This window comes from Nycticebus coucang, chromosome 1 (genome assembly GCF_027406575.1).
Source record: "Nycticebus coucang isolate mNycCou1 chromosome 1, mNycCou1.pri, whole genome shotgun sequence".
Lineage (NCBI taxonomy): Eukaryota > Metazoa > Chordata > Mammalia > Primates > Lorisidae > Nycticebus > Nycticebus coucang.
The window spans coordinates 260,421-286,283 of NC_069780.1; the positions used below are offsets into that span (position 1 = coordinate 260,421).

Below are 25,863 nucleotides of genomic sequence, written 5' to 3' on the forward strand. Positions count from 1 at the left end.
GTACTCCAAACATTAATTCCTATTCAGCAAAATAGAAAAAGCTCCCAAAGATGTACATGGGATTTCTCCCCAGAAAAAAAATCCCCATAAGAGAGAAAGAAGCATAACCCTGTCACATTTTTTTCTTAGCTTTGTGTTACAGTGGCCCTTACATCTTCAGAGAAGCATAACCCTGTCACATTTATTTTTTCTTAGCTTTGTGTTACAGTGGCCCTTAGATCTTCAGAGAAAACAAATAAATTTTCTGCCTTAAAATTGTCTGGTAGTATTTGAATTATCCATTGATGGATTTTGGATGTGAAGATTTCATATTGAGTAACCTTTAATAGAGCAGCAAAAGAGAAACCACTCTGGTTCCAAGACTAAAAAATTAACTAATTTTATATTGATGCACTCTCAAAAGGGCACTATGATATTTTTTCATGACTGGCATAAACATTATTTATTATTCCAAGTTACTTTGGGTCAAAAAGAAAACACAATAAAACATTTTCTAGAACAAGTAATGCTTTGTATTAGTCCTTGGAGAAAGCCCAGGTAAGTTGTTGAAGCTGCTCTTCCATTCCTGGGAAGATATTTTATGTTCCTCTTGGTCCAATTTGCTCTCTCACATTACCCTCCTTTTAATTTTCATACTACTCATTCAATAAACAAGTATGAGCATGGATTGTATACACATGGAGTGTGCTGCCATAGAGGCAGGATTTGTTTGGTCCCATCACACCTTAAAGAGTGATTAATATCTTAAGGGCTGTTAAAGTCATTTCTTTATAGGAAAGCTGTTTGAGTCATATAGAATCTCTGAATTACTAAATAATTCATGTTTCCTTATCACTTCCTTTTAAATTTCCAATTACTATATTATAGAATTACTGTATTTGAGAATTTTTTTTTGACAACATAATGGGCTTATATTTAATTTAGTACTTCTCATCTTAGGGATATTACTCAGTTAATTCAAGTTTATTTCTTTTTCAAATTAAATCTCTTTTCCAAGAGATTTATAATTTATAATGATAATTTATAATTCTATAAAGGGTTTTGTTTTTACATTAAATATGTTTTCTATTTCAATATCAGATATACTGAATACATCTTTCTAAATGTTTTTTATCCAAAGAAAAATGTTTCAATTTTTGGCTATGCGATATCTAAATACCATATTAACTTGAGTGATAAAACAAAAATATAATAAAAACAAGGAGAAAAGACTCCTCAACACTGTAGGAGTCAGTAATTATATCTTAACAGTGGAGATTTCCTAGGATTCTGGGCAAAAGCTTCCTTCTTCCTGTTTGAAAATTCTAAAACTGTGAATTACTTATGTAAATTTTAACCATCTTACTTCTTGGACCCCCTTTCTAACCAGCACATACAAATTATAGGCTGAATTATTTAGTACATCACTTGTTGTAAAGAAACTTTTTTTTCCCATTTATCAATTTGTTCCCATTTTAAGGGAAACAACAAAGAATATGAAACTCTCCTATTTACTGTTTCTTGGAAACTTTCAGACAGCAAAGCTCACGTTTAGTCTCAACAGCACAAAGGTTTTTAGGGCAAGGTTTGATTCCGGAGGTCCTTCAAAGTCACATCTGTCCGTTTCTCTTTGGAGCATATCCCCCACAGATGCCTGTGATGCTGAGAACTGCACCCAGTAAGAGAGCCCTGGCATCTCCAGCTCCACTGCTCCCACAAGAGGCAACACTGACACAGGGCAGTGAGCCTAAGATCAGCTGTGTTGCAAGTGTAGTCATGATGCTGGGATCTTGAGGGCTGAAGGTTCCAAAGAAATGGTTTTTACATATAATAATTCTATCGGACATGAAATTTTTCCTTTTCTGGAGCTCCAGATCAGATGATTAAGGCTAAGAGGTTCCACGTGACACAGCCTTCCAGGGAGCTGCCATTACAGGAATCGAGAATTTCTGATAATTTCTAGGGGCATTGTTTTGCTTTGCTGAGGAAATTCAGGGCTAGCCGGAGCTTAGAGTGATTAAAATATGGGATGGTTTTGTCTGTAGAATCTGTCCTCTATGTGTTTCCTAGTTAAAAAAATTACTTAACAGCAAATAAAGGGAGGTTGGTTTACTGTTAAAGTCTATATTTTCCCCGAGACACTCACCGCCATACTCCAGCGCGCCCCATCCTGTCACGAAGGCTGGAGAGCCTGGCAGGATGTTCTGGGCAGCCTCCGGGAGACACACCCTGTGGATGTTTTTGTCAAAAGTGACACTGTTTTCAAGTTGCACGACTGCAATGTCATTCTCATGCGTTGCAGGTTTATAACTGTCGTGGATTATAATGCTTCTGACTCCTATTCTCAGCAGAGGAGATACGGTGTAAATACCAAAGGTGGCTGCCCATTCCTGAGGATTAGAGTTGCTACAAATAGAAAACATGCCATTTGAATAGGGAGTTTATGAGCATTTAGATTTGTATTTATCAACCCCCATCGCCATCTAGGAACTATCGGATCTGTATCTCTTCACAATATATTTCGGCATTAGAAGCTGGTAAATATGTTTAACCTTTTTATTTTGCAGTTTTTGGCGGTGGCTGGGTTTGAACCCTCCACCTCCAGTATATGGGGCTGGCGCCCTCCTTCTTTGAGCCACAGGCACCGCCCAATATGTTTAACTCTTCACACAAAAAATGAGTGGCCATTTGTCTAAAGGAATTGAGAAAGATTTTAGAAAACAATCTTGGTGTAAGGAACATCTTGGTATTTTTCTATTCCAGTGAGGATATTCTGATACTTTGAAGATAGCTCCTATAACCAAATTTCCTTCTTGATTTCTCCCTCTTCCACACCCTTCCATGCAGGAAACTAGAAATCTGAAGTATGAACATTGAAATTTTAATCCATCTCTTCCTTTCTCCTCTCCTTACTTTTAGCCAGAAGCTACATTTAAATAGTAGTTATGACAAAAGGCATCCTTGTCATATTAATACATGAATGATTTTTCTGCACTAAGTCTGATAATTGTTGGAAATTTTGTCACGTGTGTGTGTGTGTATATATACATATATATATATAAAGGTCTTCAGAAAGTTCATGGAGAATGCATATCATGAACAAACTATGCATGTTTGGATTTCAAATTTGTTTTTCACTGAAATGAACTTGTACTGACTTGTTATAACATGTCTGGTCAGGATCTAGTTTGAAGCACTAAAAAGGAAAAAAAGAAAAGAGAGACATCAATCTGAAAAGAGGCCCTATCATAGCAGCATTAAGTCTGAAAAAATTGAAGTAAAACAAAACAAAACAGACACACAAAAAAATCAACAAATTTATGGTGAAGTTTGGGTGGAGGAATGATGAAATTATTGGTACTTTATAAAAAGTTTATTGAGGCAATGCCCAAAGGAAATCCACAGTTGACAGATGGATAATTAATTTTAAGAAGGAACAAGCTGAGGGGAGTGGAGGGGGGAAGTTGGGTGGAGGGAGGATAATTGGTGGGACTACACCTACCGTGCATCTTACAAGGGTACATGTGAAACTTACTAAATGTAGAATATAAATGTTTTAACACAATAACTAAGAAAATGCCAGGAAGGCTGTGTTAACCAGTGTGATGATGAAAATATGTCAAATGGTATAAAAAAAAAAAAAAAGGAACAAGCTGATGCTGAAGAAGCTCGCAGGGGCAGGCCATCCACATTGTTTGTGCCCTGACTGAACAGGACCAGTGACAAACAGCAGAAACAGTAGCCACAACATAGCAGCCCAGTGGCTCCAGGTACACAATTCTGACCAAAAATGTAAAGTCTACCTGACAAGCGCTCAAACTGCTGCACCAGATCAGCTGCAGAGAGGAGCAGAGCTTTGAATGGAAATTTTAAACAAGTGGGATCACGGTCCTGAAGCAGTTCTTGGGAGAATTTAGTAGGAGATGAAACATGCCCTGCCCAGCACAATCCTGAAGACAAAGCAAATTAGAGCAAGCTACCAAGAGGTGGACAGGGTCCAGTCAAAGCAGAAGTGGACCAGCCAGAAGGGCTTGGGGTGCTCAAGGAATTCTGCTTGTTGGCTTTCTGGAGTGTCAAATGAGCATAACATCTGCTCATTCTGAGAGTGTTTTGAGAGAGTTAGCCAAAGCTTCAGCAGAAAGACATCCTGGAGATCTTCAGAGAGTCCTTCTCTGCCGTGCTCCTATTCACTCCTCTCATCAAACAACGGCAAGTTTGCAAGAGTTTCAGTGGGAATCATTAGGCATCCACCTTACAGTCCTGATTTGGCCCCTTCTGACATCTTTTGTTTCCTAATCTTTAAAAATTTGGGGGGGATTAGTCTGAGGGTACATATAATTTGTTTGCATTTGTAAGATAAAGTCTGAGTTATAGTTATGACTTTTAAAGGCACTCTGAGAGGCCAAGGTGATGGATTGCCTGAGCTCATGAGTTCGAGACCAGCCTGAGCAAGAGCAAGACCCTGTCTCCAAAGAATAGCTGAAGCAAGAGAATGAGGCATAACTGAGGTCCTCAAAGACTGAGGCTGAGGCAGGAGAATCACTTGAGACCAAGAATTTGAGGTTGCTGTGAGCTATGACGTCACGTACTCTACTGAGAGTGACAAAGTGAGACTCTGTCTCAACTAGGAAAAAAATAAACTTTTAAAGGTACTCATTTTTTCTCTAGTTAATAATATAAAAACTCTGCATTGATAGGGTTTAATTTCCAGGACTGCTGGCTCTTTAGGGATGGATTCAATGGATAGAATCATTATTTTAAAAAGTGCCTTGAACTTAATGGAGCTTATGTTGAAAAAAATAAAGTTTATATGTTTTATTTTTATCTTTAAGTTTCATTTTTTTCATAAACTTATGAAGTGTGCACATGTAAGCAATATGGGTGTATATACACATGTGGGAAGAGAGTGAGGGTGGGCACTGGCATTAAAGAAAAGGACGACATTATCTTTGTGATCTAGTATTTGGAAGTTTTTAGAAAAATATAAAAAATACAAACCAAAAAGTAAAAAATGAATGAATTTCATTAAATAAAAATTAAGCATACCATAAATAAATTTACATAAGAAAACCTTAGGCTATTATTAAACATATTGGCAATGTATAACATCTAAAATTTTGTAGTATTTAAAAAGTTTATAAACCAATAATAAATGAACTGGAAACCATTATAAAGTAGAAAAAGAATATTCATGGAAACTCATGAAGGGGAAACCTAAACACTTCCTAGACATGTGTGAAGATACTCAAACTCACCAGTAATCTGAGAAAATGAAATCATAAAAATGGGTATGTAATGTATATATAAAAGAATGACAAAAATTAAACAAGAGAATAATACAAATGTTGGTGCAGAAAGAAATTGGAGCTATTTTTGCATTACTGGGGGGAAGATGCACGCTTCCAGAAAGCATTCTGCCATACACAGTACACTGAGTGTGTACTAGTGAGTATGCGTTACAAAGATACTCCTGAAGGCTAATGGAAAGACATGTATGTGCTGTGTGGCAGTGAGACAAGGGCAACCTAGTTTGGTGAAGAACATGGGGATGCATGTGATGGGCATGTGTGAAAGGTGCATGTGATAGGTACATATGATGGCTGTGTGTAACAGATGTGTGTGACAGGTGTGTGTGATGGATGCATGTGAAGGGTGCATGTGACATGCATGTGATGGGTGTGTATGTGACAGGAGCATGTGATGGGTGTGGGTAACATGCATGTGACAGATGCTTGTGACAGATGCATGTGATGGGTGCATGTGATGGTTGCATGTGATGGGTGAGTGTGATGGGTGTGTCTGACAGATGTGTGTGAGGGGTCCGTATAATGGGTGTGTGTAATAGATGCATGTGACAAGTGCGTGTAACAGAGGCATGTGATGGGTGCATGTGACAGAAAGTTGTGCAGCAGGAGACCAGATGAAAATCCCAGGCTTGAGTGAAAACAGCAAGAAACACTGTGTAACACATACACAGTGTCACTCACATAAATTAAAGACACCCTCCCCGCACACACATGCCACTGTGGGTTCTGCAGGCATAGGTGTACTGAAGATGTATTTCACACAGGTCCGTGTGAGGCGTGTGGGGGAGGAGGCCACCCGGGGGCATCCAGGGATGACAGGAGGAAAAAGCATAAAGTGAGAAAAGGCCTTGTACTGACTGATGAAAGTGAAGATCTGTGGACTAGGGGCTGATTAACTTCACATTACCAAAATAAAATGTGACCAAATAACACTAATTGAAGAATTCTGTGGAATTTAGGTAGTGGCATTCACATAGGAAATAAAAATCATTTATCTGAAAAATACTTTTACAAGGTATAATAGCTTGTGTAAGAGTAAACCCTAGTTAAAAATTCTGAAGAAAAAATACTAAACAAAGCTATGATTTTTTTACACATATCTACTTTTGGTCACAGTCTTTACAATGGAGACTCTGAAAAGGCCCTTCTTTCTTGCCTTCCCCCTTTCTCTTCTCTTCCCCACTCCCTTCTTCCTTTCTTTCTGTTCTTCCTTTTCTCTCTCCCCAGCAAGTGAATAAGGGCATGGCTTTGGAACCAGTGAGATTTATACTTAAGACTTGGCTGTGCCACACATTAGATCATTATTTACAGCAAGTTAATTAACGTCTCTGGTTCTCAGGTTATATATATGTAGACTGTGACTGACACTCTCCCCGCTGTTAAGGGACCTCGGTTATGTCAAACACAGTGCTTGGCTCAGGTTAAGCACTCAATGAAGGTAATGGTTGTTTTTATTAATTGTGTTTAGCAAGCCATCACCCAGTGCCTCCTTCATATGACCAACATCTGAGCATCTGGGAGCTCAGCACACTAGTGGGGGCATCTGGCAGGAACAAGCAAACTCTGAAATCACAAGGACAGCTGTTACAGACAGACCAGCTTCTGGGGAACCTGATGGGAAGAGAGCAAGGAGAGAGCTTCACAGAAGAGATGGAAATGTGATAGCCCCTCTCTGTCAGGCCTGGTCACATCTGTGTGCTCTGAGATAAGGCTAGTCATGCCCCAACGAGGCATCACTGCAGGCTCTCAGTGAGGACCAAGTGTCTCTGCAGGGTCTCATTGAGGACCAAGTGTCTCTGCAGGGTCTCAGTGAGGACCAAGTGTCTCTGCAGGGTCTCAGTGAGGACCAAGTGTCTCTGCAGGGTCTCAGTGAGGACCAAGTGTCTCTGCAGGGTCTCAGTGAGGACCAAGTGTCACAGCAGGGTCTCAGTGAGGACCAAGTGTCTCTGCAGGGTCTCAGTGGGACCAAGTGTCTCTGCAGGGTCTCAGTGAGGACCAAGTGTCTCTGCAGGGTCTCAGTGAGGACCAAGTGTCTCTGCAGGGTCTCATTGAGGACCAAGATTCACTACAGGCTCTCAGAGAGGACCAACTGTCTCTGTAGGGTCTCGGTGAGGACCAGGTGTCTGCGTGGGCTCTCAGTGAGGACCAATTGTCACTGTGGGGTCTAGGTTAGGACCAAGTGTCACTGTGGGGTCTCAATGAGGACCAAGTGTCTGTGTGGGGTCTCAGTGAGGACCAAGTGCCTCTGTGAGCTCTCAGGGAGGACCAAGTATGATGTTGGCTGTCAGTGAGGACCAAGTGTCTCTGCAGGGTCTCAGTGAGGACCAAGTGTCTCTGCAGGGTCTCAGTGAGGACCAAGTGTCTGTCACTGCTGCTCTCAGTGACAACCACCCTAAATAAAAAATTTCATAATTCTGGGAGTATCTTTTAAAATTTCAAATTTATTCATGGTGTATAAAAATTTTAAGTTATTGGATAGCTATAAGAAAAATTTGGAATAATTTGGGGTTTACTAAAGATTTAATTTAGAAACTCTGTTCTGGTTTTGTAACAAATAGTTTGTAACACTGTGGCACTGTGTTACAGGGAGTGCCCTCAAGTCTGAAAAAGACTTCTTTAAAATTGTCAAGATTTCAAAAAATTCGAATAGGTAGAAATGGAGATTTAGAAGGATATTAACATTTCAGAGAGAAGAAGCAGACTGAGCAGATGCTCAGAGGTAAGGAAATATAGACAGAGTCTGCGGATGAGGGTAGGGCTGTTTCTCTAAAGCTCAAGGCACAGGCTCCGGGAAGTGAGTCTGGGCCTGACCGTGGAGGCTGAAAGGGTTAGGGGTACTGGGGTGGGAAGGAGGCAGATGAAGACCAGCCCAACACACAGATCACCATCACAGTTCTGGGTGAACTTTTTGAGTTTAGTTCATGATTGTTGAGATCTAAGATGCCTTAGTAACAAGGCAGATCTGGAACTAATAGATTTTAGTCATGCTGAAGCCTAAAATCCTCCTATTATGAGCAGTATAATCTTTTCTTTGCTGAAAGGGTACAATACCCTGGTGTCAGCAATAGTGCTGAGTCACCTCAATTAAGAATTCTCATAGCCTGTCTAAACTTACTTTATTTATATTCCTCACTCATTGTTTTGTGCATTCTAATTCCATCATTAGAATATAAACTCCTTGAAGGCAGAGGCAGTATTCTGTGTATATTGTAGCTTCTTTTTATGGAACACTGTGCTCATACTAGATACTCAATTATTTTTCTGAAGAATAAATTAACGGCCTGGGACAATCTCTAGGGTAACCAGCTTCCATGATATCATGTTCAAATCTTGTAAAGCAATTCATTTTGTTAGCATTTAGTACAGGTCGACATTAATGTACTTGATTCTACCAATCATGTTAAGACATAGATGATGGTATTGTCCCAACTTGAAAAACAAATGAGGTTTGTGGCAGTTCAGTAAATTTCTTAAGCTTGCATGACCAAGATTTAGATTAAACATTCTGACATATAAATCTTTGTAAAAACTATGATGATATGCTATAATCTGAAACAGAGAAATAGGGGTAAATTAGCAAGCTAAAGGAGAAATACTATTTTTGCTCTCATGAATAGGAAGAAAAGACTTTCTTTTTGCTTTGAATTATTTCTGGCTCAGTCCAATCCTGGGGCAGTGGGTAGAGTCTTTCTGCAGTTGTCTACTCTAACTGTCCCCAGAGGGGGAGGAGGCTGCTACCTTACCTTTTGAAGCAGTGTGCTGCCGTCAGCACCCAGGCCTTACTGATGAGGACACCTCCGCAGTGGTGGGCACCGTGCACCTGCAGGCTGACCTGCCATGGCCAGTCGCCCTCCTGTGCCCGAGAGCTTCCAGTGACCCTCTCCTCAGACAGAGTTAGTAAGTCTGGACGAGCCCCACATTCTGATGAGAAAAAGGCATCAGTTTGCTTGAAAGAGCAGGTCCATTTGTACCTGGGGATACTGTGTAATTCACATCTCCCATGTACTGTTCCCCAGAGGATGTGAGAATTTCCAAAAAGCATGAGCAGAGTGTCTACTGTGCTTACAGGCTGCTTTTAGAGGGCGCTTCTGAATTTAATTGACATCTGGGTTTCAAAACCTAGAAAAGCTTCAGAGTTCTCTGGATTGCTGACACATAGGGGTTATGCGTGGTCAGCGCTGGATGCACACTCTCAGGCCACACACATGGGGACACTGCCTTCCTCCCGAAGCCCTGCTGCTCAGGGCATGCCCTGTGGACATTCCAGAGCTTGTCAGAAATGCTGAACACGGACACCAGGGACATATCAGAAGCTGCTTTTGGAGAGAAATTCGTGTGTACATTGACACTGGAGAAAACTGGTCTCTCTAAAAGCTCATGGCAGAGGCTCAGCCACCGCCAGGCCTGACTGTGTCTCACCAAAGTGCCCTCAAAAGGAGCTGCTGGAGGCCACAGAGCACCCCAAGGCCTGTGGAGCACCCCAGAGCATGTATATGTGTAAGGCTTAGTTAAGAGTCTCAGCAGGAACCCAAGCCTTCCACTGGCCAGTGCTGACACCGGCTGAGTGGGCTGACCATTAATCCCTCTCAAATCCCATTTCCATGATTTGTTTTCTTTACTCAATCACACGATTTCCATTGCCGGGCTGGCTCCCAGTGCCGCTCTGTGTCAGCAGAACACCTACCTTAGGCTTTTCTTTTCTAGTAGATTTCCCAGGTAGGGGAGAGCCAGCTTCCCCTGAGAACACACATGGCATGCAGATTCCTTCCCTGCAGATTCTTGAGTAAATCATGTACACACTGTCTCATTAGAAGTTAGCATGGGCTGAATGTGTAATGAAGTGGGACAGCCTGGGAGGGTGGCTTCACCTTATGAAATCCCATAAGCATCTGAGACAGGCTGGCTATACATGCACGTTGAATTAATCCCTAACTATACTCTTTTGGCCAGACAAGTAAACTGATGTTTTTCTAGAGATTATATTTCTGCTGCCCTAATTGGAGAGTATATAGAATTATGTTGGAAAATAGTAACGTTTCCTTCAGACTATAGACACCAAACTGATAAAATTTTATAATTCTCTTTGGCCAGGGCTGGGCTCAAACCCGCCACCTCCTGTATGTGGGGCCAGCGCCCCACTCACTGAGCCATAGGTGCCGCCCTTTATAATTCTTTTTATTGTATCTTATGATTAACCTAAATATTCCCCAAACAAGCAATTCTGGTGGTTAAGAGAAGCCACACAAATAGTGCCAGCAGACATAAAAGTCTATAGAAACGTCACCAGATAGCCAGAGTTGTGAGAGTAGAAATACCACCAGACAGCCAGGGCAGTGAGGGTAGAAATGTCACAGGACAGCCAGGGCAGTGAGGGTAGAAATACACCAGACAGCCAGGGCAGTGAGGATAGAAATGTCACCGGACAGCCAGGGTGGTGAGGGTAGAAATGTCACCAGACAGCCAGGGCAGTGAGGATAGAAATGTCACTGGACAGCCAGGGCAGTGAGGGTAGAAATGTCACCGGACAGCCAGGGCAGTGAGGATAGAAATGTCACAGGACAGCCAGGGCAGTGAGGGTAGAAATGTCACTGGACAGCCAGGGCGGTGCGGGTAGAAATGTCACCGGACAGCCAGGGCAGTGAGGATAGAAATGTCACCAGACAGCCAGGGCAGTGAGGATAGAAATGTCACCAGACAGCCAGGGCAGTGAGGGTAGAAATGTCACCGGACAGCCAGGGCAGTGAGGATAGAAATGTCACCGGACAGCCAGGGCAGTGAGGGTAGAAATGTCACCAGACAGCCAGGGCAGTGAGGATAGAAATGTCACCGGACAGCCAGGGCAGTGAGGGTAGAAATGTCACCGGACAGCCAGGGCAGTGAGGATAGAAATGTCACCGGACAGCCAGGGCAGTGAGGGTAGAAATGTCACCGGACAGCCAGGGCAGTGAGGGTAGAAATGTCACAGGACAGCCAGGGCAGTGAGGATAGAAATGTCACCGGACAGCCAGGGCAGTGAGGGTAGAAATGTCACCGGACAGCCAGGGCAGTGAGGATAGAAATGTCACCGGACAGCCAGGGCAGTGAGGGTAGAAATGTCACCGGACAGCCAGGGCAGTGAGGGTAGAAATGTCACCGGACAGCCAGGGCAGTGAGGGTAGAAATGTCACCGGACAGCCAGGGCAGTGAGGATAGAAATGTCACCGGACAGCCAGGGCAGTGAGGGTAGAAATGTCACCGGACAGCCAGGGCAGTGAGGGTAGAAATGTCACAGGACAGCCAGGGCAGTGAGGATAGAAATGTCACCGGACAGCCAGGGCAGTGAGGGTAGAAATGTCACCGGACAGCCAGGGCAGTGAGGGTAGAAATACACCAGACAGCCAGGGTGGTGAGGGTAGAAATGTCACCGGACAGCCAGGGCAGTGAGGATAGAAATGTCACAGGACAGCCAGGGTGGTGAGGGTAGAAATGTCACCGGACAGCCAGGGCAGTGAGGATAGAAATGTCACCGGACAGCCAGGGCAGTGAGGGTAGAAATGTCACCGGACAGCCAGGGCAGTGAGGATAGAAATACACCAGACAGCCAGGGCGGTGAGGGTAGAAATGTCACAGGACAGCCAGGGCAGTGAGGGTAGAAATGTCACTGGACAGCCAGGGCGGTGAGGGTAGAAATGTCACCGGACAGCCAGGGCAGTGAGGATAGAAATGTCACCAGACAGCCAGGGCAGTGAGGATAGAAATGTCACCAGACAGCCAGGGCAGTGAGGATAGAAATGTCACCAGACAGCCAGGGCAGTGAGGGTAGAAATGTCACCAGACAGCCAGGGCAGTGAGGATAGAAATGTCACAGACAGCCAGGGCAGTGAGGGTAGAAATGTCACCAGACAGCCAGGGCAGTGAGGATAGAAATGTCACCGGACAGCCAGGGCAGTGAGGATAGAAATGTCACCAGACAGCCAGGGCAGTGAGGATAGAAATGTCACCAGACAGCCAGGGCAGTGAGGGTAGAAATGTCACCAGACAGCCAGGGCAGTGAGGGTAGAAATGTCACCGGACAGCCAGGGCAGTGAGGATAGAAATGTCACCGGACAGCCAGGGCAGTGAGGATAGAAATGTCACCAGACAGCCAGGGCAGTGAGGGTAGAAATGTCACCAGACAGCCAGGGCAGTGAGGATAGAAATGTCACCGGACAGCCAGGGCAGTGAGGGTAGAAATGTCACCGGACAGCCAGGGCAGTGAGGGTAGAAATGTCACCGGACAACCAGGGCAGTGAGGGTAGAAATGTCACCGGACAACCAGGGCAGTGAGGGTAGAAATACACCAGACAGCCAGGGCAGTGAGGATAGAAATGTCACCAGACAGCCAGGGCAGTGAGGATAGAAATGTCACCAGACAGCCAGGGCAGTGAGGGTAGAAATGTCACCGGACAGCCAGGGCAGTGAGGATAGAAATGTCACCGGACAGCCAGGGCAGTGAGGGTAGAAATGTCACCAGACAGCCAGGGCAGTGAGGATAGAAATGTCACCGGACAACCAGGGCAGTGAGGGTAGAAATACACCAGACAGCCAGGGCAGTGAGGATAGAAATGTCACCGGACAGCCAGGGCAGTGAGGATAGAAATGTCACAGGACAGCCAGGGTGGTGAGGGTAGAAATGTCACCGGACAGCCAGGGCAGTGAGGGTAGAAATGTCACAGGACAGCCAGTGCAGTGAGGGTAGAAATACACCAGACAGCCAGGGCAGTGAGGATAGAAATGTCACAGGACAGCCAGGGCAGTGAGGGTAGAAATGTCACTGGACAGCCAGGGCAGTGAGGATAGAAATACACCAGACAGCCAGGGCAGTGAGGATAGAAATGTCACCGGACAGCCAGGGCAGTGAGGATAGAAATACACCAGACAGCCAGGGCAGTGAGGATAGAAATGTCACTGGACAGCCAGGGCAGTGAGGATAGAAATGTCACCAGACAGCCAGGGCAGTGAGGGTAGAAATGTCACCGGACAGCCAGGGCAGTGAGGATAGAAATGTCACCAGACAGCCAGGGCAGTGAGGGTAGAAATGTCACCAGACAGCCAGGGCAGTGAGGATAGAAATGTCACCGGACAGCCAGGGCAGTGAGGATAGAAATACACCAGACAGCCAGGGCAGTGAGGATAGAAATGTCACCGGACAGCCAGGGCGGTGAGGGTAGAAATGTCACCGGACAGCCATGGCAGTGAGGATAGAAATGTCACCGGACAGCCAGGGCAGTGAGGATAGAAATACACCAGACAGCCAGGGCAGTGAGGATAGAAATGTCACCGGACAGCCAGGGCGGTGAGGGTAGAAATGTCACCGGACAGCCAGGGCAGTGAGGATAGAAATGTCACCGGACAGCCAGGGCAGTGAGGGTAGAAATGTCACCAGACAGCCAGGGCAGTGAGGATAGAAATGTCACCGGACAGCCAGGGCAGTGAGGGTAGAAATGTCACCGGACAGCCAGGGCAGTGAGGATAGAAATGTCACCGGACAGCCAGGGCAGTGAGGGTAGAAATGTCACCAGACAGCCAGGGCAGTGAGGGTAGAAATGTCACCGGACAGCCAGGGCAGTGAGGGTAGAAATGTCACAGGACAGCCAGGGCAGTGAGGGTAGAAATACACCAGACAGCCAGGGCAGTGAGGATAGAAATGTCACCGGACAGCCAGGGTGGTGAGGGTAGAAATGTCACCGGACAGCCAGGGCAGTGAGGATAGAAATGTCACCGGACAGCCAGGGCAGTGAGGGTAGAAATGTCACCGGACAGCCAGGGCAGTGAGGGTAGAAATGTCACCGGACAGCCAGGGCAGTGAGGATAGAAATGTCACCGGACAGCCAGGGCAGTGAGGATAGAAATGTCACAGGACAGCCAGGGTGGTGAGGGTAGAAATGTCACCGGACAGCCAGGGCAGTGAGGATAGAAATACACCAGACAGCCAGGGCAGTGAGGGTAGAAATGTCACCGGACAGCCGGGGCAGTGAGGGTAGAAATGTCACCGGACAGCCGGGGCAGTGAGGGTAGAAATGTCACAGGACAGCCAGGGCAGTGAGGGTAGAAATATACCAGACAGCCAGGGCAGTGAGGATAGAAATGTCACCGGACAGCCAGAGCAGTGAGGGTAGAAATGTCACAGGACAGCCAGGGCAGTGAGGATAGAAATGTCACAGGACAGCCAGGGCAGTGAGGGTAGAAATGTCACCAGACAGCCAGGGCAGTGAGGGTAGAAATGTCACCAGACAGCCAGGGCAGTGAGGGTAGAAATGTCACCGGACAGCCAGGGCAGTGAGGATAGAAATGTCACAGGACAGCCAGGGCAGTGAGGGTAGAAATGTCACCGGACAGCCAGGGCAGTGAGGATAGAAATGTCACAGGACAGCCAGGGCAGTGAGGGTAGAAATGTCACCGGACAGCCAGGGCAGTGAGGGTAGAAATGTCACAGGACAGCCAGGGCAGTGAGGATAGAAATGTCACAGGACAGCCAGGGCAGTGAGGATAGAAATGTCACCGGACAGCCAGGGCAGTGAGGATAGAAATGTCACCGGACAGCCAGGGCAGTGAGGGTAGAAATGTCACAGGACAGCCAGGTCAGTGAGGGTAGAAATGTCACAGGACAGCCAGGGCGGTGAGGGTAGAAATGTCACCGGACAGCCAGGGCAGTGAGGATAGAAATGTCACCGGACAGCCAGGGCAGTGAGGGTAGAAATGTCACCGGACAGCCAGGGCAGTGAGGGTAGAAATGTCACCGGACAGCCAGGGCAGTGAGGGTAGAAATGTCACCGGACAGCCAGGGCAGTGAGGGTAGAAATGTCACCAGACAGCCAGGGCAGTGAGGATAGAAATGTCACCGGACAGCCAGGGCAGTGAGGATAGAAATGTCACCGGACAGCCAGGGCAGTGAGGGTAGAAATGTCACAGGACAGCCAGGGCAGTGAGGGTAGAAATGTCACTGGACAGCCAGGGCCGTGAGGGTAGAAATGTCACCGGACAGCCAGGGCAGTGAGGATAGAAATGTCACAGGACAGCCAGGGCAGTGAGGGTAGAAATGTCACCGGACAGCCAGGGTGGTGAGGGTAGAAATGTCACCGGACAGCCAGGGCAGTGAGGGTAGAAATGTCACAGGACAGCCAGGGCAGTGAGGATAGAAATGTCACAGGACAGCCAGGGCAGTGAGGATAAAAATGTCACAGGACAGCCAGGGCAGTGAGGGTAGAAATGTCACCGGACAGCCAAGGCAGTGAGGATAGAAATGTCACTGGACAGCCAGGGTGGTGAGGGTAGAAATACACCAGACAGCCAAGGCGGTGAGGGTAGAAATGTCACTGGACAGCCAGGGCAGTGAGGGTAGAAATGTCACCGGACAGCCAGGGCAGTGAGGGTAGAAATGTCACAGGACAGCCAGGGCAGTGAGGATAGAAATGTCACAGGACAGCCAGGGCAGTGAGGATAGAAATGTCACAGGACAGCCAGGGCAGTGAGGGTAGAAATGTCACTGGACAGCCAGGGTGGTGAGGGTAGAAATACACCAGACAGCCAAGGCGGTGAGGGTAGAAATGTCACCGGACAGCCAAGGCAGTGAGGATAGAAATGTCACTGGACAGCCAGGGCAGTGAGGGTAGAAATACACCAGACAGCCAAGGCGGTGAGGGTAGAAATGTCACTGGACAGCCAGGGCAGTGAGGGTAGAAATGTCACCGGATAGCCAGGGCAGTGAGGGTAGAAATGTCACAGGACAGCCAGGGCAGTGAGGGTAGAAATGTCACCGGATAGCCAGGGCAGTGAGGGTAGAAATGTCACCAGATAGCCAGGGCAGTGAGGGTAGAAATGTCACAGGACAGCCAGGGCAGTGAGGGTAGAAATGTCACCGGATAGCCAGGGCAGTGAGGGTAGAAATGTCACAGACAGCCAGGGCAGTGAGGGTAGAAATGTCACTGGACAGCCAGGGCAGTGAGGGTAGAAATGTCACAGGACAGCCAGGGCAGTGAGGGTAGAAATGTCACCGGATAGCCAGGGCAGTGAGGGTAGAAATGTCACCGGATAGCCAGGGCAGTGAGGGTAGAAATGTCACAGGACAGCCAGGGCAGTGAGGGTAGAAATGTCACCGGATAGCCAGGGCAGTGAGGGTAGAAATGTCACAGGACAGCCAGGGCAGTGAGGGTAGAAATGTCACCGGACAGCCAGGGCAGTGAGGGTAGAAATGTCACCGGATAGCCAGGGCAGTGAGGGTAGAAATGTCACAGACAGCCAGGGCAGTGAGGGTAGAAATGTCACTGGACAGCCAGGGCAGTGAGGGTAGAAATGTCACAGGACAGCCAGGGCAGTGAGGGTAGAAATGTCACCGGATAGCCAGGGCAGTGAGGGTAGAAATGTCACAGACAGCCAGGGCAGTGAGGGTAGAAATGTCACTGGACAGCCAGGGCAGTGAGGGTAGAAATGTCACAGGACAGCCAGGGCAGTGAGGGTAGAAATGTCACCGGATAGCCAGGGCAGTGAGGGTAGAAATGTCACCGGATAGCCAGGGCAGTGAGGGTAGAAATGTCACAGGACAGCCAGGGCAGTGAGGGTAGAAATGTCACTGGACAGCCAGGGCAGTGAGGGTAGAAATGTCACAGGACAGCCAGGGCAGTGAGGATAGAAATGTCATCGGACAGCCAGGGCAGTGAGGATAGAAATGTCATCGGACAGCCAGGGCAGTGAGGATAGAAATGTCACCGGACAGCCAGGGCAGTGAGGGTAGAAATGTCACCGGACAGCCAAGGCAGTGAGGGTATAAATGTCACCGGGCAGCCAGGGCGGTGAGGATAGAAATGTCACCAGACAGCCAGGGCAGTGAGAGTTTCCTATCGCTTTGTGGAAAGGTTCATAAAATAGAGCTGGAGCACAGAATGACCCCTGCTGCTTCTTCCTTCTCAGAAGGAAGGAGTTAAACATCACTCTAGGGGCCAGTGGGGTCAGCGGGGTCAGGCAGCCCACTGCAGTGAACTAACAAAAGTTCCAGCTTCATACAATGCTGCCTTAGCAAAGAACACAGAAGACTTGGCAATTTTACTCTTTATATTTTGGGCAAAGTGTGTTTACAAAATAATTTTAAAGCTTACCTGTAGTGGATACAATATTTTCTGTATCCTGGCCAGAAATTGCTAGCATTGAAAGCAAAAGGGAGAGAACAAGGTCAACAAAGCAAGGGCCATATGTGATTTCTTGCAGTACTCAAACAACTGAGTCCAAACCAGTGGAGGGTTTGCCAAAGCGGAGACTTCCAGGTTCCAGCCCACACTTGTTGTAGTCTCTGAGTCACAGTCCTCCCAGGTATCTTGTTTACACTGTCCCCAAATTTATTATTATGCACAGTAATGTTTATGCTTTAATTTCTTATCAAATACTTACTAGATGTCTCTGCTTTCAAGTTACTCAGTTTAGTCAGAAAACAGAATCACAAGCAAGTCATTGGAGACAGTGTGACAAATCCTGTAAGAGAACCTGACCTCTCATCCACGTGGCCCACACACGACAGCACTCGCTGGCACTGCTCCACAGGTGCAGATCTATCAATGAGGAACATGGCCCTACCCTTACACAATTTACAGATAGAAAATCAAGGACTCATTTGAGTAAATTTAAGTGCAAAGTGGAAAGAAGAAAGGAGGAGGTAACCAATATCACATAAGACAACTCCAGAAGCTATCAGGGAGGAAATAATACGTGATTTTTGTAAGGATTAAATAAAGGGAAAAGTGCATACAAGGCACTTAAAGCCATACCTGAGAAATAGTAAGTGCTCACCAAATGTTTTGGTGACAATGATGAAGATGGTGACAACACAAACCTACCATTCCAGCAAGCCCCTCTTTTCACTGCTCTATCAAAGCTTTGATTTTACTGCAGATTAATTTCCATGGACTCTCCTTCTCTGGCAGCTTTCTCTCATTTCAAAATATGGAAATCCTACCCATATTTCAAAGTTAAAGCTTGTCCTCTTTCTCGAAGCTTTTGCTCAGAGATCCCAGGCCCCCCAGGTCTCTTTCTTTCCTGAATCCCTGCAGTGGTTGCTGTCTGTGCACACATGGGGCATCTGCTTCTATGCTGCCCTGCTCGTTACACTCTTGAGTTGTGACGTCTTCTGCTTCAACTAGACCATGAGCTCCCAGGAGGTAGACATCATTATGTTGTTGTAGTGTCCCCACATTGTCTAGGACAACACTGAACAGGCTACAAACAATTGGGAAGTGCTTTTGAAAGAATTCCCTAATGTGTGAGAGCAGAGGTAACATTCAGTTACTCGATAAACCAGTGCATAAAGCTTCAGCCAAGGGGGATGCAGCAGGTTATGGAGTTGGAGCAGGTCTTAGAGTTTCTGCTGCCAGACTTAGTTGCCGGGGAGAAGCTGGGAGTAGGTGAGGATGAGGGTATTTTAAGGATCTTGGAAGACAACTTTGTAGGCTGAAGGCAGTGATTGTTAACTAACAGGAAAGCATTTCAATGTTTTAACTATCAGTACAATTGTAACAGGTGCATATCAGTGCAGTGTTGGAGCCACCAAAATCCTTTTAATCTTAAGCACATTATGAGGAAATCATGGTGCATTAGGCTAGTGGAACATGACAATGTTGGAGAGGCACATATTAAGTATTTCTTTTCTTTTAGTCATGCAACAACTATTCTTTGAATATGTTATTTGCTAGATACTGGGTGATAAAAGGATAGCAGGATGAAGAAGAAAGATTGATTCTTGCCTTTAGGAAGTTTATATAGTAAGATACAGCCAAACAACACAAAAGTTAAACAAATAACTTTGTAATTTCAATTGTTCTATTATGAAGAAAAATAAAGGAGTTTGTGAGGTGGATCATTAATAAGAGTTCTCTGATCTTGAGCATCTACTTACCCTTTGCACTGTGTGGCCACGGACTGCACATATGGCAACCATGTTCCTCACAATAAGTATTGGAGGGATAGTTAATAAGAATATATATATTTTTTGACACTGAGTCTCACCATGTCGCCGTTGGTAGAGTGCCGTGGTGTCACAGTTCACAGCAACCTCAAACTCTTAGGCTCAAGCGACTCTCTTGCTCCAGCCTCCCAGCAGCTGGGACTATAGGCGCCCGCCACAATGCCTGGCTATTTTTTTTCTTGTAGTTGTCATTGTTGTTTAGCAGTCCCAGGCCAGGTTCAAACCCACCAGCCCTGACTGTATGTGGCCGGCACCTTAACCACTGAGCTACAGGCGCCGAGCAATTAATAAGAATCTTAACAAATAAAATTTGTGATATGAATGCCAAATGATTCTTAAATCTTAGAATGTTTTATATTAGAGAGCTATCTGTTATATTTAGCTTTTTAATATATCGTTTTCATAAAGTTTAATTCCAAAGAAAAGGCTCTCATTTAATTAAAATGCAAATGTAACTTGGTAAACTTGAGAGATATGTTGGAATAAAGAGTTTGTAAAAATGGTACTTGCATGTTACTTCAGTTGGAAGGTTTATTTCCAAGTTTCCAGAGTTATTCAACATTTGGCGTAAAATAGATCCAATTCTGTTTTTCATTGTTGCTCCATAATTATTTCTAGTGAATCGAAATTTCATGACAATATCTGCCATCACACCACCATCGCTTTGTCTGTAAATTATAAACATATTTTCAACAATGGATAAGTATGATAATTTCCTTTTGTCCTATTTCCATATTCTTTTTCATTGAGCTTTTTAAAAATAATTTATTTTAGGACTTTAGCTTCAGAACAGACTCATATAACAGTATTTTCATGTGTAATCTTATATCATGATGCAATCCCACAATACTGATTTCAATTTATGGTACACTGTACTCTCTGTAATATAGTTTTAAGTATTAGCTAATATTAGACTTAATCAATCTTAAATAAGACTCACCTCCTTAAACAAACTTATAAAGTGATGATTTTTCAAATTTGTGTGAGTTAGAGACTCAACTTAACTTGCAGTTACCTAGGTCCATTCATCTGGCTAAAATGGCAATGGCTAATTTTAACTTTTATTGGACATTGAGATTGTATCATCCATTTCAATTAATTACAGATATTCCTCATAATAAATCTTGAAGAGGTGATTAAAGATTTTGATTATCTAACACCTAGGTAAATCACTTTTTCTTCCATGAAAGTCACCACATAACCACTTCCTGCACCTGACATTGGCTATTCTCTGTTCTGAAGAAGTGCATTAAACAAATTCTGTTTTTATGTTCTCATATTCATTCTCAGTGTCTTCCTCTCATCTCAATTGATATTTGTTCCATATACTAATTTAAATTAATATTTATCTAACAAATATTTGATAAGCATCTTCTTGTGCTGGGCTCTGTTCTAATGTGGCCCAGAGTCACCATTGCCACCTCACAGATCTTGATGTTTACATGGAGAAGCAGACAGTGAACAAGTAATGGCATAATGACAACTTCCACATCCAGCAACAGGGAAGCTTAAATAATTAATAAAAACTCTTTCCATATAAGAGTAACAAAAGTGCTAGATATTATACAATAAATTCCATTTGATATACTAGGCTGAGCTCACCTGAAAGTAAGGAAACTCTGTGAGGACCCAAAATAAAGAAGAACATGAGTATTATGTGATAAAACTAGAATACTCATCAGCATTAGGGCAATTAGGGAGTTGAACTTGAACACTCAACAGCATTTAGATGAACTTAGGGAGTTGAATTTGAAGTGTCAGAATAAGACCAGGGTCTCAGAAAACTAAGCCCCCATTGAAAGCGTAAATTAGAATGAAAAAGAAATTCTGTTCATTCTCTTATAAAATACAAAGAAGTTTATCTGTCTCCGAGACTCAGCTCTAGATAGAAAAAAGAAGTCTCACCTGAGAATTTTTAATCAGGGGCCCTGGCTGTATAATGTCTGAATCTGCATTAGCACCACCCATGTAGTCCCAGAACTGTTAGGCTAAGAAACTACTAAGAAGACAATCCACCTGCTTTTGATTTCTCTGACAGAACAAATACCTGTGGCTCAGCGGGTAGGGCGCCGGCCCCATATGCCGAGGGTGGTGGGTTCAAACCCGGCCCCGGCCAAACTGCAACAACAAAAAAAAATAGCCGGGTGTTGTGGCAGGCGCCTGTAATCCCAGCTACTTGGGAGGCTGAGGCAAGAGAATCCCCTAAGCCTAGGAGTTGGAGGTTGCTGTGAGCTGTGTGACGCCATGGCACTCTACCAAGGGCGATAAAGTGAGACTTTGTCTCTACAAAAAAAAAAAAAAAAAAGAACAAATACTCTGGAGATATGTGTGTTAAATTCAGGCTGCATGTGACCCACTTAGTAGTGTGATTATAGAGACGCATATAATGCCAGTGGTGACCCTTACATCACCAGCCAGAGTCAAAAGAATAAGAAGAGCATCCTTAAAAACTTCCCATAACAGAGAGCAAGATGGCAGCCGAGTAACAGCTTCCTTGCACCTGGGCACCTTGCATCTGGGGAAATAGGACTCCAGGCATCTCTGGATGGTGGGATCTGCCTATCATCACCCCTGTGAGGATACAGGGAGTCAGCGAGAGACTTCTGGACCCCAAGAGGAGGACTAAAACAGTGGAAAAACGGCAAGTGGTTGCGTGTGTCTGAACCCTCTAAACCCGGTCTAAACCCTCCCGCAACTGTAAGTTCGGTAGCAGCGAGAATGCAAACCGGAAAGGCCTTACCTGTGAACTGTTTTGGTGTCTTTGGACTTGGCACTCAGTTGAACTGCCTTGGGGAGAGCCTGAGCAGGAGTGCAGAGAACATTGGCCGTTGTCTAGGGCCCCAGTCTGAGCCGCTGAGCCAGATGGAGCTAATAGTGTTTGGCTGTGGGCCACAGGGAGCCATTGTGAGTGATCTGCCCCGGCAAGCTCCACCCTCAGGGTCGCAGAGCTAGAATCCCGGTAGGTGCTGGTAACCTAGCAACTGAGTAGCCTAAGGGTTGGGTCTGAGCCGCCTTGCAGCCCTAACCCTCAGGGGCAGAGTGAGACCGGTTTTGGCACACTGGGTAAGTGGATAGCCACTTCTGCAGTGATTCCAGTGACAAGCACTTTCCTGGGAAAGCTTCTGCTCAGCAAGTTTACAAGTTCAAAGTGCCTTTTAAGTGGGCTGAAGAGAGATTTAGGATGTATACCTGCTGGGGTTTGAGAAATCAGCAGCCTCCAGTTGTATCAGAACTGTGATTGACATCTCATACCCCAGAAGACCACGTGTTGCCCAAACAATATTCAACAACATATACATACTGCTTTGTTTTTGTTTTTGTTTTTGTTTTTTGTTTGGTTGTTTTTTTGTTTATTTTGATGTTGTTGATGTTGTTTTGTTTTTTAATTTCAACCTTTTCCGTACAGATCTTTTTTCTTTCTCAATTTTTCTAGTTTAATTATTGCTGCCTTTTCAATAACTAGAACTTCATTTTTGCTAGTGTTTGGTTTTTCACCCAATTTTATCCCGTAAAGTTTTCTGTTTGCTTGTTTTGGTTTGATTTATAGCATTTTTGTCTTTCCTCTCTACTTGGTGGAGGTGGGGTACTGTGTCAGATCAGGTTAGCAAAGAGCTGCTGACCTCAAGGGAACCACCCAACTAGGCACCCCCAGAAACTGGGTTTTTTTTAAAGGTTGTGTCAAAGTACCCTACTGTACACCTATATTGCTCTGTCTCCCCTTTCTGTGCCTCTCTTCTTTTTGTCAATATTCCTTTTACCCACCCCCTCTCCTTTCTCTATGTATTTATTTATTTATTATTTTTTTTTTTCTTATCACTTGGCCCTCCTTTCTTTCATCCCTTTCTTGCTCTTCAACCTTCTCACCGTTCTGGTCCTGTACCAAAAGGACTCATCGAACCCTTAGTCCACAGGCATGAGAACTTAAGGAGCAAGAGGAAGTGAAAGGAAAATTAGGGCAAGGAAACAGATAAAAGAAATCACTCATGAGGAAGAATCAGCAGAAAACTCCAGGCAACATGAAGAACCAGTCCAGAACAACCCCTCCAAGGGACCATGAGGTAGCTACTGCAGAGGATTCCACCTATAAAGAAATGTTAGGAACGACAGAAAGGGAATTTAGAATACACATGTTGAAAACAATGAAAGAAATGATGGCAACAATGAAGGAAACTGCTAATAAAGTGGAAAATAAGCAAAAGGAAATCTAAAAACAGAATCAAATCAGAGATGAACGATATGAAAAATATAAAAAGGATATATATATATAAGAATATACAAAGGATATACAAAGCACAGCTGAAGGAACTGAAACAGTCAATTAGGGAACTTAAAGATTCAATGGAAAGTATCAGCAACAGCTTAGACCATGCAGAAGAAAGAATTTCAGAGGTAGAAGACAGAGTTCTTGAGATAACTCAGATAGTAAAAGAGGCAGAAAAGAAGAGAGAGAAAGCAGAACATTCACTGTCAGAATTATGGGACTTTATGAAGCGTTCCAACATATGAGTTATAGGAATCCCAGAAGGGGAAGAAGAATGCCCCAGAGGAATGGAAGCCATAGTAGAGAATATTATAAAAGAAAATTTCCCAAATATCACCAAAGATTCTGACACACTGCTTTCAGAGGGATATCGGATCCCAGGTCACCTCAACTCTAACCGAGCTTCTCCAAGACACATTGTGATGAACCTGTCCAAAGTCAAGACAAAAGAAAAGATTCTGCAAGCTGCCAAGAGTAAGCGCCAGTTGATCTACAGGGGCAAATCCATCAGAGTGACCGCAGACTTCTCTAATGAAATTTTCCAAGCAAGAAGACAATGGTCATCTACCTTTAATCTACTTAAACAGAACAATTTCCCGCCCAGAATTCTGTATCCTGCTAAGCTAAGCTTAAAAATTGACGAAGAAATCAAAACATTTACGGATATACAAACATTGAGAAAATTCGCCACAACAAGACAAGCTCTACAGGAAATACTTCAACCTGTTCTGCACACTGACCACCACAATGGATCAGCAGCAAATTAAGAACTCAGAAATTAAAGGACAGAACCTAACCTCCACACTGATGCAAAAGATAAAACTAAGCAATGGACTCTCACAAAATAAGACAAATAGAATACTACCACACTTATCAATTATCTCAATAAATGTTAATGGCTTGAATTCCCCACTGAAGAGACATAGATTGGCTGACTGGATTAAAAAACACAAGCCATCCATTTGCTGTCTGCAAGAAACACACCTGGCTTCAAAAGACAAATTCAAGCTCTGAGTCAAGGGTTGGAAGACAATTTTTCAGGCAAATGGAATTCAGAAGAAAAGAGGAGTTGCAATCTTATTTTCAGATACATGTGGATTTAAAGCAACTAAAGTCAAAAAGACAAAGATGGTCACTTTATATTGGTCAAGGGAAAAATATAACAAGAAGACATTTCAATTCTAAATATCTATGCACCCAATTTAAATGCTCCCAGATTCTTGAAACAGACCTTACTTAGTTTGAGCAATATGATATCTGATAATACCATCATAACAGGGCACTTTAACAGTCCTCTTACAGAGCTGGACAGATCCTCTAAACAGAAATTAAACCAAGATATAAGAGATTTAAATGAGACCCTAGAACAACTGTGCTTGATAGACACATATAGAACACTCCATCCCAAAGATAAAGAATATACATTCTTCTCATCACCCCATGGAACATTCTCCAAAATTGATCATATCCTGGGACACAAAACAAATATCAACAGAATCAAAAGAATTGAAATTTTACCTTGTATCTTCTCAGACCTAAGGCACTAAAGGTGGAACTCAACTCTAACAAAAACGCTCAACCCCACAGAAAGGCATGGAAATTTAACAATCTTCTGTTGAATGACAGATGAGTGCAGGAAGAAATAAAACAGGAAATCATTAACTTCCTTGAGCATAACAACAATGAAGACACAAGCTACCAAAACCTGTGGGATACTGCAAAAGCAGTTTTGAGAGGAAAATTCATCGCTTTAGATGCCTACATTGGAAAAACAGAAAGAGAGCGCGTCAACAATCTCACAAGCCATCTTATGGAATTAGAAAAAGAAGAACAATCTAAGCCTAAACTCAGTAGAAGAAAAGAAATATCCAAAATCAAATCAGAGATCAATGAAATTGAAAACAAAAGAATCATTCAGAAAATTAATGAAACAAGGAGCTGGTTTTTTGAAAAAATAAATAAAATAGATAAACCATTGGCCAGAGTAATGAGGAATAGAAAAGTAAAATCTCTAGTAACCTCAATCAGAAATGATAAAGGGGAAATAACAACTGATCCCACAGAGATACAAGAGATCATCTCTGAATACTACCAGAAACTCTATGCCCAGAAATTTGCCAATGTGAAGGAAATGGATCAATATTTGGAATCACACCCTCTCCCTAGACTTAGCCATGAAGAAATAGAGCTCTTGAACAGACCAATTTCAAGCACTGAGATCAAAGAAACAATAAAAAATCTTCCAAAAAATGCCCTGGTCCAGATGGCTTCACTCCAGAATTCTATCAAACCTTCAAGGAAGAGCTTATTCCTGTACTGCAGAAATTATTCCAAAAAATTGAGGAAGAAGG

The 25,863-nt window shown here is 44.2% G+C and overlaps 1 protein-coding gene across 1 annotated transcript in view; it reads right to left on the bottom strand.

Annotated features, from left to right (window-relative positions):
* Window positions 1-25,863, bottom strand: part of TMPRSS11D (transmembrane serine protease 11D) — a 65,166-nt gene that overhangs the window by 10,259 nt on the left and 29,044 nt on the right. Inside the window, exons 5-8 of the mRNA XM_053583501.1 lie at window positions 19,762-19,919; window positions 17,396-17,437; window positions 9,029-9,206; window positions 2,126-2,385 (exon numbers count right to left, since the gene is read on the bottom strand). Of these exons, the coding sequence (XP_053439476.1) occupies window positions 2,126-2,385; window positions 9,029-9,206; window positions 17,396-17,437; window positions 19,762-19,919 (638 nt within the window). The remainder of the gene's footprint in view (window positions 1-2,125; window positions 2,386-9,028; window positions 9,207-17,395; window positions 17,438-19,761; window positions 19,920-25,863) is intronic.